General features: G+C 37.5%; 1 protein-coding gene across 1 annotated transcript in view; it reads right to left on the reverse strand.

Annotated features, from left to right (window-relative positions):
- Positions 1-1,985: 1,985 nt before the first annotated feature.
- The window catches only part of sh3rf1 (SH3 domain containing ring finger 1), a 51,436-nt gene continuing 36,594 nt past the window's right edge, over positions 1,986-16,827 (reverse strand). The window contains exons 6-12 of the mRNA XM_065257093.1: positions 12,094-12,204; positions 9,307-9,437; positions 8,283-8,453; positions 7,048-7,325; positions 5,471-5,799; positions 4,571-4,917; positions 1,986-4,459 (exon numbers count right to left, since the gene is read on the reverse strand). Of these exons, the coding sequence (XP_065113165.1) occupies positions 4,291-4,459; positions 4,571-4,917; positions 5,471-5,799; positions 7,048-7,325; positions 8,283-8,453; positions 9,307-9,437; positions 12,094-12,204 (1,536 nt within the window). The 3' untranslated portion in view covers positions 1,986-4,290. The remainder of the gene's footprint in view (positions 4,460-4,570; positions 4,918-5,470; positions 5,800-7,047; positions 7,326-8,282; positions 8,454-9,306; positions 9,438-12,093; positions 12,205-16,827) is intronic.

Here is a 16,827-nt window from a genome sequence, read left to right on the forward strand (position 1 = left end):
TTTAGTGATTTCATTGCACTGTGACAAGTAGTGTTCCTGACTTTTACAATACAGACATAGGCGCTTGAACCTATTAGCTGATTGTTGAGCACCTGCAGTTTCCGTAGCAACCAAATGTACGGTGCTTACCTCTTTGGGCTGATTACTTCCATGATAGACAGCGATGGGCCGAGCTGGGGGCTTTAGTTTAGGCTGACGTTCTCTACTTACTTGAACCTTCTCAGTTTGATAGCGCTGCACCATTTTTGAGGATAAACGCTGGGCCTCTGCCTTTACTTTCAGCCAGTCTGCAAGGTCATGCAAATTATATGGGTTTAGGCTAACAGAACTCAGTCGGCCCCGTAACTGGAGGTGTTCAATAAAGCTATCTCTGTAGTACTTCGGTAACTTACTGAGTAACCTATCAACGTGTCCTGTACAGGTAAGCTCTCGCCCCTGTGGTCCTTCAAGGGACATCAACATGCCCTCCAACAAGTCAACATTAAGAGCGAAACTCTGGAAAGCCTTTGCATCTCCTACTTTAACGTCAGGTGAATTTAGGAGGGCCGCTATTTCACTTTGTGCCAATTGGTGAGGTTGGCCGTATTGGCGTTGTAAACTGGTCATCGCTGCTGTATAAGGTGCTGAATGATGCCGGCATGCTTGTGCAATTAGCTTTGCCTCCTCCAGAACCAATTGTTCCATTAACACCCTATATTTATAATGTTCAGTAAGCTCAGTACGGGGATTGAGGAGATTGTCCAAAGCCATCTTTAGGTCTGTAAACTCACGCTCACTGTCATTCACAAGCTTAGGCAAAGCTGGAATTGGAACTGGCTGGAGTGGAGGGCCCACAGGCGTTGGCTGGTAAAATGAAGCAGGGTATGAAGGCTGAAGAGGAGGGGACGCAGGCATTGGTTGGTAAGTCGAAACCGGAGTAGGGTAATGTGGCTGGAGTGGAGTCTGAGAAGATAGTAAGGTAGAATGATATCCTGTCACAGATGACGTTATCCGATAAGGATCTGACCTTGTGAAAGACTGCTGTTGCGATTGACTTGGTCGATTCGCCTGTAGCTGATAGACAGGTGGCACAAAGGTTGTGTGTGCAGTAACTATTGGCAGCTTCACTGATGTGACTGTCTGTGGTAGTGATGAAATGATTTGACATGAGGAGTGAATGTCTGCTGCACTGTATGAAGTTTGCTGATATGCTGCTGTATGTAAAGCAGTGATATCAGGATGTGATATAGCCATATCAGGTGCCAAACTGGGTCTGGTCTGTGTCATATGCCATGGAGTTGACTGCTGGGGAAGATTTCCTGTGTCAGCGAAAACAGGCAATGGATGTCCCAAACGCCAAGGTGCGATCGAAGGGACAGCGGTAGCCTTTGGTCTAACCGGAGGTAGCAAAGTAACCTCAGCCTGTTCGAGACTGGGCAATACAGGCGATACTGTGCCGCTGCTATGAGAATTATGTTCAGAATGACTGTGAGTCATGTTTCGTGCTGCTGGTGTAGCAAGCTGACTAATAGAGCTCCCAACATCTAGCTGCCTCACAAGGTCACTAAGTTCAACGTTAATACTGCTCATATGGCTTGGTCCATACTGCATGTGTTGGTCCATACTGCATGTGTTGCTCATAACCAGAAGGCTGTTCAACAGTCGAGACTGGCTCGGCCTGTCCACTGAGAATCAGCTGTGCTCCTGTATGATCTATCCTTGATTGTGCGTATGGACTATCATAAAGTCCAGGGACTGGCATCAGCGATTTGGGTAATGCTACATCATAGTCTTGCAGATGAGCAGGCAGCTGACGTACTCTGTCCTGTCTACGGACAGGGTGTGTGGAATGAAGAGGATAACTGTGGCTCTGTCGCTCCATTGATCACCGTAATGAATGCAGCATCCGGCTCGAAGAACCAAATGTAATTGACTTTTGTGGTGTTTAGGTAGGTTAATGCCCATCCATTACAGGGCTCCGGTAAGAAGTGTGACAGGAGACAGGCAACAGTTAACTCTTTATGTAGCACTTTGAGTATTAATATTCATAGCAGCATACAATCATGGCCACAAGGTATTAATGTGGTTTTCCTGAAATACACAGAGGAATTATATATCAATTTAAGTCAGCTAACATAACATTGTTGTCAAATAATACAAATAAACATGATATATACATCGTGTGGAGTAAAATTGGTAATATAACATAAAAGTTTTAACCACAATATATATAACTGGCCTTTTACATCATAATTAACATTTATATTAGTAATAGAAACGGATTACTCAAAGTACAGCATTGCGATGAAGTATTAATGTTAACTGTTATTGTTTAAGGAGAACTTACATGCATCCACGCACATTAGCACCCAAAGAAAATGGTGGAGCGAGCGTCTGTGAAAGTGAAACTAAAATGAACCGCAAAGCGGAACTATGCCATCTAGCGCCATATAATAAAAGTCTCAAATTAAAGTTTCATAACCTACTCATAGGGAATTTAGAACAACAATAATTCAATAAATGAAAGGTTTCCAAAACATGTTTTATAAAAGTTATTACTTTATTTTATACCCCTCATAACTAACAAGTGTTTTAATGAATTAACAGTGATCAGATTTTGTTCTGCTGTGTGACTAATATCCAATCTTACATGAGCAAGAGCTTTGTCTGAAATCATCCAGTGAAATCAGTTAAAATGTTAAATCTGATTTTAAGTTGCTTTTCCAATCAGATTTCAGTGTTATAACCTTATAATCATAACCTGTTTCACTGAAACCTGGGTGGTTTGACAAGTGGTTTGTTAAATGTAAGTAAATCATCCAATGAAGGCCATCTTGTTAGTTTTATAGGCATCAAAATAACTCAATGGAAAAAATAAAATTGTGAAATAGGAAAAAGAAATTTGAGATGGGGCATAAATGAGATCTTTAAAAAATCAAACAAATTGTGCTTTCAAAATAAAATAAAACATGTTATCTACTGTATAAAGAATCGAAATACACAAACATCATCATTTTCAAGCTTACAAAACAAAATATAACATCCAAAACTAAAGTACAGCAGACAATACCAGAACAGACTCGACTTAAAGAGAAATCAATGTTTATGAAGCTATCACAGTCAGAAACCATGTGTAAGATGGATTAAATCTTAAAATCACTTTTGTAAAATCAGTAAACTGCAATGGTAAAGGCTACCATACATAATGTGTGCATTATAGTAATAACCTGTGAATATGATGCAGGGGCCTACAGGTCAGATGTGTCTGCATGTGTGAGATAGTAAAAAACTGAAGCAGCTGTTAAAACCAGAGAGGAAATTAACACATGCAGACAAGCATAATAGTATTATCACTTTAAGAAAATGTCTGTCTCTGTGCTTTTATTATGGACGCTTGTATCTGTTACTCAACTGAGGGCTTTTTCACACTACCCAAAAACATCCAGCTGACCCAATATCTTAGTGAAATTAAGGACTATTAGTAATAGTTCCTTAAAATGCCCAATTAGTTATACATCATCTATCATTCCCTTATTTTAGAAGCACATACAGCCACACTAATTTTCTTTTAATTGCCATAATCACCCTTTATTTTCATTTCTGATGATGACAACCAATCAGAATTTGAGACTACAAGCCAATTATACTTTATTAGACAAACACTACTGTGGAAAACCTCAAGTTCATTTGGTTCATCCTCTTATTAATGATTACAGTTTTCTTAAAAAAAAAATCACATGATCATGAAGTGTATCGTGATATTAGTCTCTAAAGGGATTTGACCTATCAGTTGACCTAAACCTCCCCAAAAAGCTGTTTGTACTTAAAATAAGTTAAATTCATGTATTTCTAATGAAGAAAATTCATATTGTTCTCATGACTCAGATCAGGTTTGTTTGCGTATATTTACAGTAAAGTGAAACAGTACAAGGCACACATTAAACCTCTTTGAAATGTTACAGATGCATAAATTAACAAATCCTATCACAACATACTCTACTGTGCTAGAAATAGGGTGCCTAGTGCTAACCGTAACCTCCACTGCTTCCATCCGTTTCACCAAATGTTTAAGGACTGAAACAACAGGATCTGCTGAGGTGGATATAAATTCATTAAACTGTAGCAAAATCCATGCATCTGATGACCCTCATCATTTGTGAACTCCATCACAGTCATCGTGTGTAGTCGTGTGACCACTCATACAGTCCTGTTGTCTCTCTTGTAGAGCTGTTGGTAAGGCTGAAATTCAGTGTTGCTATTTTCTACCATAGTTTATTTGTCTAAATGTTCAGTTTTTAGAGTCAATGTGCGTTAGATGCTATCAACAAAGCTGCCGGGAAACAGACCGGTTCTCCCGTTCCTCTGTAGTGTTCCTTTAAACCAGCCGTCCTCTCGCTTTCTGTGCACAAATACAATATCTCCCTCTTTCAGTTCCAGCTCTGCTTCACTTTGAGGAGGGTAGGACACCACCACACGGTACCTTTTAAGACAGAAAAGAAATTAAGATGTATTGTCAAATGTATAGAAACCGTTGATAGATTATCAGATTCATTTAATTCCCTACAAGTCAATCAATTTTGGCAAATGTTACCTTTCACACACGATTGGTCGCCCGTCATGATGCACTGAAAGGAGTGAAGAGCAGGGTTGTCGTGGTGGTGGGGCAATTGGGGCAGTGTTGTCCTGTGAGTTGCTTCTATGTGATGCTGCGTCTGTGCTGGATGATGAAGATGCAGAAAGTTCAGATTCAACTCCAACACGACTATTGTTAACCACTGCATTGACTGCTGAACTAGGCTGAGCCATTTCCGGTCCAGTAGCACCCTGAGGCATCTCCATGGCAACAGTCTGCTCCGCCTCCAGTGTAGGAGAAGATGGGGGAGATGGGCGGACTTTCTTTTTATTAGACAACAGTTTCAGCAAGCCTTTTTTCTCCCGCTGAAAAGACATTTGATTCTTTAGAAATGGCATGTGAGGGCAAAAAGTCTATTTTTATTCAACCATGTAATTATAACTAAAACATCACAGACTCTGAAGATTATCAGTTGTCAACGAGAGCATCATCAATAGGAATTACAGTAAATGACATTTCATAACACGAACACATCAAACTTACTTTAACAGTTGTGCCTATTACATCCCAATTCCAAGAGACTTTAAAAAACAAAAATGTATCCAAAAATACACCCGTGAAGTTTTGGAAAGAGAATGATTTATGGAAACGACCCATTTAAAGAGCTGAAAGTAAACTATATACTGTGTGTAAGAGCTATCCCAGTACACAAAACCACAGTAAACAACATTCAGGATTGTGTCCTCTGGGTTTGCAGAATGATTTAAATCATAGAAAATGTATGATTTAAGTTCTGTATCAGCAAACACACAATTACACAATAGGAACAGGCCAATCAAACATAAAAAGACTACTAACACACATATTGTATAAAACTCTTGCAGAAGTGAGACTTTAGCTCAACAATTTCAGCCTCACCTTGCAGTCTTTATCCAGTCTACAAGCAACACTATGATTCGATCCTGCACCAAGAGACTTAGTGCTGCCAGGGGTCGCAGAAAGTGCCACCACAGTGACGGGTCTCATGACATCACTGTCTAGAGAAGCAGCACTAACATTGGGTGGGGTCAGGGAAGAGGCCGCGCAGCCCATAGCCACGCCCATTCTGCTAGATGAAGATCCGGGGCTGGAGCCGAGGACAGGTGATGGCTGGAGACACACAGCTGAGTTAGGATGGTAGCCCACAGAGTTATGGGATTGGATGGGCGTTACTGCTGCAGTAGGGCGATCCTGATTATGACACACAGCTGATGGAAAAAGAGGGATAGATAAACAAAGTTAGGATCATTTTAGGATTATTTGGCACATTTTTCTGGCATAGGTGTCAATGACATGACGTTAATTATGTTATGTCAGTATGGTTTAAATTAAATGTAAAAGGGTAAAAATTTCAAAATAAATTTGCTGATTATTTGCATACATTCCAGTTTCTAGTTTTATTTCATTTTGAAAGAATATTTGGGGGATAATTGCAAAAATGTCAATGTGGTGTAACTGGTCTGTATTTTTTTAACTAAAAATATAAATATATTCATAAAAAATGTGGAATAAAATATAATAATCTAGTTTAGTGTTATATGATTTTTTTTACATACATTTTTACATCATTTGTCAAAGATTGTTTAGAAAACAGAGGTGTTTTCAGCATATGTTAGGACAAATATTACAAAAAAGCATTAAAAATTACATTTGGAAATAAATAATACAATTATTTTTTTTATTATTATGTTTACATGGAATTAAGGTGGATAAAATATTTAATATTTCTCCTTCTTTGACGCAATTGGTGATTACACCATTTGATATTTTCAGGTCCATTCAGTCTTAAAGGGATAGTTCACCCAAAAATGAAAATTCTGTCATCATTTACTCACTCTCATGATGTTACAAACCTGTATAAATTTCTTTGTTCTGATGAACACAAAGGAAGATATTTTTGGGAATGTTTGTAACCAAACCATTCGTGGACCCCATTCACTTTAATAGTAGGAAAAAAGAATTCTATGGAAGTGAATGGGGTACACGAACGGTATGCTATAACACATTTCTTAAAATATCTTCATTGTGTTTATTAGAACAACAAAATATATACAACATGAGGGTGAATAAATGATGACAGAATTTTCATTTTTGGGTGAACTATCCCTTTAACTTTCAGAAAAATAGTGCAAATGTAATTTTTTTATTGCATAAAATTAACAAATACACTATGTGCATTGAAATAAACCAGATGCATGCTTTTAAAGCAAGTTTTTTTTTAAGATTATTGAATTTCTCATCTTGCCAAACCGTTTTTGTCACTGACCCATAAACTTAAATTAACATATATTACAAGTAAATGTATTATCTTTAATTCAACAGTGTACTTTAAGCAAACTTATGTAAAAAGATTCTGGAAACAGGACTAATAAATTATTTCAGGTTTTTAAGATAACGTTGGTGCCAAAGCACAAAGTGATATATGTAATTTTTAAAGGGAGTCTCTTTTTGTATACCTGTTCGGACGACACTGCGTGCTTGATTGACGGTCATCTGTGATGTCACATGCATAAGCACTTTAGGGGTCTGTCCAGTGGGTATATGTGCTGCTGTTACTATAGCAGCAGGCAGCGAGCACGATGGAGCTGGATTTTGGCAAATGGGGAGCGGTTTGCTGGAATCCCCATTCCCTAGGCCAGCCCCAATGGGAGCAGGTGAGGGGCTAACAATTGTGACACCACGCCCAGTCTGAGAGCACAGGGTCAGAGGAACTTTTGGCTGACTGTTACCGGTCCTGTAGCAGAGGAGAGATACAGTAATGTGAGGTTAACTCAAGACTGACATTTCTCATTTTAAAATCTCACCCTGCAGCTTGGAACAGATTATAGTAAATCTGCAAACATGTCTTATTACGCATCCCTGTTTATCTTATTGCTTTACCCACTTATATTCCTTTGTTGCTGGAAAAAACTCTTAAAATAATTGTCTACACAAGTAAAACGTTGCGTCAGGCTGATATGGAAAAGGGTTGCTTAACTTTTTGTAATTCTTATATCTTCCACAAGGGAGTGTCATGTTTAAAGGAATGCTTCAGGTCCAGTACAAGTACAACTCTATGTACAGCATTCATGAACAATTTTGACACTTCCCTTTTTCTTTGCATTTACACGAAGTACACAAGCCATGTTACGATAGATTATATTTCTGCGTTTGGCACTCGGTTTTGAAACTACAGCCACAAGAATTAAACATTTTAAATGTTAATAGATAAAAGATAATAATGTGATAGATTTACAAAGAACTGGCCGGAAAGTCATTCTGAGTAGGGTCTTTCACAATATCTATTCAAGATAAACGGAAAAGGATGTTTGACTCTATAAAAATAATGTGTTTTTTTATTTTACCAGATAAAACGTAAGTTACAAAAAAGTGCATTTCTCATTGTTAACTCTTGTGTATCGCCAGCACCAATTCCATTGTAAGTGTATTACCCTAACCACAGGTTTATAAAGGAAGTAGAAGAAATTATTTTCTGTGGTAATAAATCAACCACAGCAACAGTCTAGAACATTATGTGTGCAAGCGTCCAGCACAGATTTATCTAAAAGTGGGGACTTGTGTGTTTGTCTGAAGCATATAGTCCAATGAAAAGCCAGAACACAATCTAATCTTTCCTTAGCTTAGCTTACTGGGTGTATATGTATGAGTGATAACATGTTCAAGTAAGTGATCATGCGTGTGCATATCATACCTGCTGACAGGACTCATGTAGTTTCCAGGAAACACTCCAATCTTGCCGGTGTGCATGGATGTTCCTTTAAACCAGCCGTCCTGACAGCGCTCCAGCACCAGAAACATCTCACCCTTTCTCAATTCTAACTCGTCTTCCTTACGGGGCGTATATGGAAACATGGCCATATAACTGAGAGAGAATCACATTTACCAAAACTTAATTAACAAACAAACAAATTTACTAAAAACACATAAATGCACAACTCATCCTAAATAAAGTATTAAATATATTCATGTGAAACAGCATTAGATGCAATACTGCTAATCAAACAGGGGTGGGAGCTATTTCTCCACCATAAACCCAACAAAATCTTTCCTTTGCATTGGTCAATAAAACAATCATTGCAACCAAGCGCAAATGATTGGCATTAAAACACTTCACTCTGGGCACAATGGGTGATCCTAACAGAAATCAGGTGTGTTTAGTGCATAAGTTGATGGAGAAAAGGGTTAAAGGTGAGGGTCACAACTCATTTTAGTGCTCCGGACACAACCCTATTCCCCTTAGAAATGACCTGTGATCCCTCACCTGTGTGTCCCGTCATGCGCAGCTGGAATGTTCTAACAGCACAGAGGTGAGTTAGAGTTTAAAGAGCTCTCTCATATGTGTTTGTGTGTTATTCATATTGTAAGATGATGCAAACAGGAACTAAAAGTGTAAATAACGAAAATAATGTAATGCCTCCATGTTTTCAAACAGCAAATTGGGTTAAAGATACACGTTTAATCTCATAAGATCTGAGCTTTGGTTTGTCTTTTTTCAGATTTCTTCCAGCTATTTTGGGTTAGAAAGAACCAATAAATATAATTACTAAATATTTGTCTTTGAACATGAAGCAGTGTATTTTTTCATGTTTGTTTACAACAGGTTCCAGTTACACAGAATTAAGAATTATGGTGTAAACAACAAAAAATGTGATCTACACGTATGTGGACAAAGGAAGTTGAAGTGTGTGTGTGTCTTATGCTATGGTTGTACTCACACTGTGGGTCTTTGACGTCCACTCTGGTCACCTAAAGCGGGCAACGGTCTCTGTCCAGCATTCAATGCGGCTGCACCCACAGCTATGGACTGTGACTGAGGAGGAGGGGGAGGTGGAGGAGGAAGAGCATCCTGAAATATTTAAACACACTGTCACATAATATAGCAAAATAAAGCAAATTACACACAAGCAACAAACTACAATTGAAGTCAGTTCCTTTAAAAATGCTTTAAAATGCCTTTTTCCCCAAGCTTTAAAAATGGCGAATGAGAAAATAATTCCTGCTGTGGCAGGTATTCTTTATTAGTTTTTATACACAACAGCTTTATTGCCTTCTCTTGTCGTTAGAACTTAAAAGATATTTACATATCCAATTAATCATTTTAAGCATATTTCATGTTTAAGTGTTTCCATAACATTTTCCCAAGACATGCAAGTGAACCTGGCATCTTTCCGATTTCAAAGCACCTGAACACAATAATCACAACTTCAGAAGTGGAAATTATCAAATTTTTGATAGCACGTAAAGGCAGCATTATTTAAAAACACTTTTATATATAAGTATATAGAAAATGGCTGCTTGGACATTCTGTTCGAAAAAACTGCATGTGTGTTCCTTTAACAAGTTGCCTGCATGCTATTTTAATATCGTTTCACATATCTGCCCCCCATATAAATTTGTAGCAAGAATTAAGGAGGACACAGAGATCCATATAAAGCCATAATGCCCCTAACTGTGACTTTCCAGCTTGTGTCTTGGCTGTTAAAAAGTGGGTACTTTGGCCGGGCCAGGTGTTGTGATTGGTGGATATCCAGCCTGGGCTATATGTCTGGCTGAGAAAGGATAAATTGGTTCCATATGGACTAACACACACATCTGCAGACAGACTTTATGAGCCCAGTGGCACCACTATGAAAACAACTCTCACTCTGTAATGCTCACTTTTGTTGCTTTAGGGAACTAGGCATGCATGTATACAAATGCAGACGCCCAAGAAACTGAACTGGAACAACAAAATAACACTAATCCTAATAGTTTAATTCATTAAAATGAGTTAATGTATTGGGTATCATAAACCAACAACTGTTTTACAGCATTCATTACTCTCAGTTAATTAAAACTAAAGTCATTTATAAATACACTGAACTTGTTTATTGTTAATTCATGTTTATTAATGATACACTGATGCTAATAACGCTTATGAGACACATAAACACATACATAAACATTACGCACATGCTAATAGGTTTAATTAATTGTACAAAAAATTGTGTTAATTGCTTAATGTAAATTTACTGCAATTACCAAAACTGTTTTTATCCTGCTCTTATAACATCCCCACACACACACACACACACAAGATAACAGAGGGAGCCGATGCACACTAAGGTCACTGTTACAAAAACAATACATTCAAAACAAAAGAAAACAATTCCCACACACCACTGCACACACATCTATCTCACAGAGCCATTAGTGTCCACCCTAAGGCCCACACGACTCCCAGAAAATGGTTGGTTTGTTTGTGTTGAGGGAGATGAAGGGCTATCAGATGGCATGCTGACTGTCCTCATCAAATGTCAGCATCTTAGCTCCAAAGTGTGTGTGCGTGTGTGTACATCTGAAACTTTTATGTAGCTACCATCAGTATACGAGTGCATTTTGATACACTGTTGATGCCCAAGGGGAAGCTGGTTGTGTAGGAGTGATGTCTTGTGTAGCCTCACAGCCCCATCAATAAAGTATAGTCCATTTTTTACATGTACGTGAGAGTCCGCGTGCGTGACGCAAATTTCGCACCACCAGATTTTTAAAACCATGTGTACTTTGTACACGAATCTTGCACATGCAAATACAAGAGTAAGTAGTATGTAGCCCAGGAGATGCATTGAATTTTGTCAATGCGTATGCGTTGAGCATCAATGTAAACATACGAGTCAATAAACTGCTTTGCAAAGCTGTGCGTTTGTATGTGTAAAAAACTGACTATACTTAAGGCTGAAGTATCCCAGTGTCATGAGCAATTCTGCCCTCTTAGGACCCCACATGATCCTATTGGCTAAAAAAATCCTCATGGTTAGTTTTTTTTAGCGCCTTATTACAATTCTTACAAATGTTTATTATATTATTTTTTGTAAGCTTTTATTTAAAAGATTACTTTGTACAAAATAGATGCATACAAAATATTTCGCTTGCTAGACCGCTAACACAGACAAGATATCACAATGACAAATTTTGACCAGGCATTATTGCTAGGTACCAGTCAGGGTCCTAGGGGGACAGAATTGCCAGGGGAGGACAAAATTGCTCATGACACCGGCATCAACACCAAACTCAAAATGTTACATTTACTACACTGGATTCTGAATTTACCTTAATGTGTTGGTGTGTTTGCACCTGCTTGGGGATCAGTTTTGAAACACTCTCAAGCCAAATCTTTGTGTTTGCACTGACAAAGGCATAAAGACAGATGCAATGTGTGGAGAGTACATGTCGACCAATACAGTCTGTGCAAATAGACTCCGTAAAACGCAATCTGAACAAAACCCTTTCCACACAAAAAATCTGTTTGAATTTTGTTAAAATATGATAGTAAACTTACTCAAACTACATCAATGATGAGCATACAAAGGTGGCATACTAGTGTTGAGGTAATATTGGAGTATAGTCTTGGAGTATTAATATTCAGGTCTTAAAATATGAATTGTGGACAATAAAGATAAATAAGTTATCGGACATGCTATTTAAGTCATAAATATTACTATAAAAAGTCCTAAAAGACTCACCACAGGTAGAGAGGCATAGCTGGTCTCAGGAGGAAATGTGAAAACTGTTGCTGTGGTGACAGGACTGCTTGGTGGAGGTGTTACAATGAGTCCTGCTGTGCAAATGTGAACCTAAGGAGACAAATAAGAAGAAATTATACATTAATGAAACATTCCCGAGAGATTTACAATACTGTAATTGCATATACTAAGATTTTGTTTTACTCAAGGAAGGACACAAAAAGGCATACAACTACATACGTATATAACACATGATAACTGTTATTTAGAAAAACTAACTTTAATGCAAGGAGAACTTTTGTAATGGCATGTTAATGGTTAGGCTGTACACACATTGGACTTATTCACATTTGTTCTTCGTGCCTAAAATGACCAACCTTGGTGGCCTAAAAATTTCATAACCAATCAAAACATGTACTTGGTGATCTGAGTCATATGGCAAATAACATTTATTCTAACTGGTCAGCTGGGGTTGCATGCTTGAATAAACTGATTAATGATTCGCTGTCAGAGACCAACTGAGGCCCTATGCTTGTACAAAAAATTAGGTTCAACAAATCAAAAATAAAATCTGAAGCTTGATGCCCATGTTTTCAGAAAACATCAGTAGTACTGATGCTACCAGCGTGGGTGATACATCTGCTGTATGTTATATTAAGATGCATGTTAGCTTCACAAGGCTTCATACATAATCTACAAAAATAAACATACAGGTTAAAAAAAAACTCTGAGAAACACTACAAACAAGCTAGAATCAAACGGATTTGTAGGTTCAAGGGACTTCAGCAAAAAATAAATTTTATGATGTGAAGCAATAAATAACTTCAAGCTGTGAACCTCTGCAAATGACAAGGTCTCATCTTTAAAGAGACGACACTTCATCTGTGCTTCAGCAAATCAGACACAGAAAAGAGTATTCATATAGAAATTAAAATAATAATACTAAATAAGAAGCCATCTGCTTATTTAAAAAAGTTGTGAGTATATCTAGACAGCAGTCACAGAGACCAGAAATAGTCCTTATCACAGAGGAGACAGAGATAATTATATAAAATGATGACATCCACAAATCACTTTCAAGTTTGATTCAATTTCCCGTTCTTTCCCCGGAGGCAAACGCAACCCTTGAACATTTCTGAATATTGTATGAATGTCCTAGGGTGACATTTGTCATTAATGACTTTATTTTTTCCACTTTCAGGTCCAAAATTAGCTCTGTAGTTCTCACTTTATGACCAGATTGTTCTTAAGCCAATGAAACCAAACAGCAGGTTTCTCAAACTTAGCATCAGTTCATTACAGTTAATGAAATGGGCATGAGAAAAGGCCAAACCATATCAAATCTGTAAGACATGAGACTGCTTTCTACAATAAAGAAAGAGATGGTTGTGTGTGCTTTTGTGCGCGTACAAAAGCCCCAAATACAAATTTAATAATGACACCTTTAATAAAGTATATTATTACATTACATCACTGTTTCTTAATCAAGATTTGATTAGGAAATTATGTTTGGAACGGCACTCTTTTAATGCTGCAAAACACTTTAAGGGGCGGTTTCCCAGACAGGGTTTATCCTAGTCCCAGATTAAAACTAATGTTTTAGCTGCCTTCATTTAAAAACACCTTGCATTGACATATCTTAACATACATCAGTGTTATTGTTTTGTCTCAAGATGCCCACCAGTATTTTTTTGTGTACGGTATGTTTGTAAAAACTACTTGAAATGTCGAAGACCTAGTCCTGTATTAACCTAAACCCTGTCCAGGAAACTGCCTATTTTAATGTTACCAAATCATTTGTAACATTATTCTTTTAATGTTGTTAAATGTTTCTAATGTTTCTAAATTCAGACGTTATTTCTGTTTCCGTGATCTGAGTTATCTGGAATGCAGCACAAATTTCCACCCAACAAAGAACTAAAATTGTTTCTCCTCTTCAGAAGTGAACTCATTTGTAAGAATAAAACATTGTGTATCTCTGCAAACACCCTTTATCTTCTCCACAGGCTTGCCTACCTCCAGTGTTTATCAGTCGCACGCTATGGCTTTAATAATATAAGGTTCAGATATGTAAATATAAATACATAATGGCACAAACATCTAATGTCGCTCTCGCTGACACCCCACGTCCACAGGTGAAAACAACATCAGTTGATTGGATAAAATAAGCCAACAGCTAAATAATGTCACAGCTGTTTGTAGGGATACATTTGCACAACAAAGGGCCGAGCATCAAAGACACAGGTACCAAAATGTCCTTTGCCAAATATTTGTTTGTTTTTCATACAAGACCTATAGGGTATCAAGAAATTTCAAGTCCTATTTAATTCATATTATTTGTCTGGTACCTTGGAATCTTAATTCAATCTCTAATTTTCTTCTTTATTCTGCACGCCAATTCCAGCATCCATGGCTATATTTAATGGCAATAACTGGTTAATCCATACACAAGTTGTGGAGAGACAATTTGGTTTCTCCAAAATTACCTTACTTGCATGTTTTTGGCCTGTGGGTGGAAACCGAAGTACCTGGAGTAAACCCACGCTGACAAAGAAAGAACATGCAAACTTAACACAGTTTGTCACCCAATTTCTCACTTTAAACTTTATTCCCACCGGCTTCTTTCCTTTCTTAGTTTTCCTCTTTCTTCCTTTTAAAGCAGAAGAATATGAGAGCAATAAGTTTGTGGTTTAAATATTCCAAATGTGTCAGAAAAGTCATGTAAATGGATACATCACTCTCATAACTGCTGCCATGCAGGAGGGGAATGACTTTATGGGCATGAACAGGCTTTTATGAGATCGAAAGTGTCTGGTTAATTATTAGTGCTAAAACTCCCAGACAGGAATGTGTAAGAGACCGTGAGACAAAATGCAACAAGAGGAAAGAAAGGGAGAGGAATTATGGGTATGTGCAGTGGGGTGTAAAAGAGGCAGTGCGTCTATATTCATATTACTAGATGACATACAAACAACGGATCAGCAATCATTGTGTATTGCCATAGCGTTGTTGCCTGGTAACAAACATTTTAGGTGTCAGTCACATGAAATAAAAAAACTATCTTATCAAACAAAATTGAAGTCAAATGCAGAACAAATGCTACCAGCAGGATTGTAAAGCGAGCATGGAAAAGATAACATTGTGTAATGGATGAAAACCTGAAGCGTAAAAGAAAAACTGTGACAATAAGAAAAGTCTAATTATAGACTCAAGTACACTGCAGGAAATAAATAAACAGTTTTGCTTGTAGGAAACGTGGTCTTGTGTAAATCCACTGGAATGTGCTTCAGAACAGAGATGTGGGTTTCACATTAACACATGACAACTGATTTTGTTTGAGAAACTGTCTCAGTTAATAAACATTAACACATGCTTCCTCATTCCATTGGTGTTAAGTATTTGCTCTCATAAAACACAGATGAGGGTCAGCTTTCAGAAGACCCCGCCTATAAACACCAAAACAGATCTAAGAGCATAGATAGGACCGAAACTGAGAGGACACAAGTATCATGTGTCTTCTGTTATTTCCAATGTTTTGTGGAATGAGGGCTCCAGAAGGTTCTCAGACAGGTGACGCCATTCGTTAGGGGCCATTATGAAGGAACATAGTCATTAATCTGAAAGCAAAAATACTACCTTCCATTTCTGTCCTGTTACTACGATGCCGATTTTTGGTTCAACAGCCTAAAATGAAAATTCTGTCATCATTCACTCACACCAATGTTGTTACAAACCTGTATAAATTTCTTTGTTCTGATGAACACAAAGAAAGATATTTTAAGAAATGTTTTCCACCAAACCATTCGTGGACCCCATTAATTTCCATAGTAGGAAAAAAGAATACTATGGAAGTAAATGGGGTCCACAAACGTTTTGGTTACAAACATTTCTCAAAATATCTTCCTTTGGGTTCATTAAAACAATGACATTTATACAGGTTTGTAACTACATTTTTGGGTAAACTATCCCTTTTAGTGTGGATAGACCAGTTTTTAACAAGATAATTTTATTCTTTATATAGGTCATTCCAGTTGGCTTGTCCGAAAGGTTCAGCTAGGGATGACAGGCCTGTTTGCATTACTTTTCCCCAATATATTCCCTGTATTGTCTCCAACTTTTTCCTTTTACATGCCAAAATCAAAAGAAATAGAGTAAAAATAGAAAAGCCTTATTTTAGGTCCATTTATACAACATTTTCAACTAAAAACTAAACTAAACAAAAATGTTTATATTTATTGCCGTTTATTTACACACCATGGAATCCCAAACTTTTTCTGAAAATTATACCGTTATCGCACATTGTTAAAATATTTTGTGAGATATTTGTGAAAACTGCAGCTGCGTTTCCATTCAAGATTTTCACAAAACTTTAGTGTTATTTTCTAAATGTCAGAAAAAATTATTGCAAAATGATGGAGTTCCATTAATCAATGTTATTCGACTTAAACAATTTTGTTGTCTCACGATAAATCATTTCAAAATCTACAACGACGAGTGTGTTCGACTTCCTTTGCCGCCACGCACACCGACATGCAGATGACATCAAAATACTTTTTGCTACTCTTGCTGTACTTTGATGTCACTCGCTTGTCTGTTCCTGTGACGCCTCGTAAAGTCGAACACCCCTTTTGTCTTCAATCAAACATAACGCGCCATTTTAAAAGAATAATCATGTGACTTTTACGCACTTCAGGTTTCCATTGCAGTTTTGCAATAATACTCCTTTCTCGAATT

Source organism: Paramisgurnus dabryanus, chromosome 12, assembly GCF_030506205.2.
Source record: "Paramisgurnus dabryanus chromosome 12, PD_genome_1.1, whole genome shotgun sequence".
Lineage (NCBI taxonomy): Eukaryota > Metazoa > Chordata > Actinopteri > Cypriniformes > Cobitidae > Paramisgurnus > Paramisgurnus dabryanus.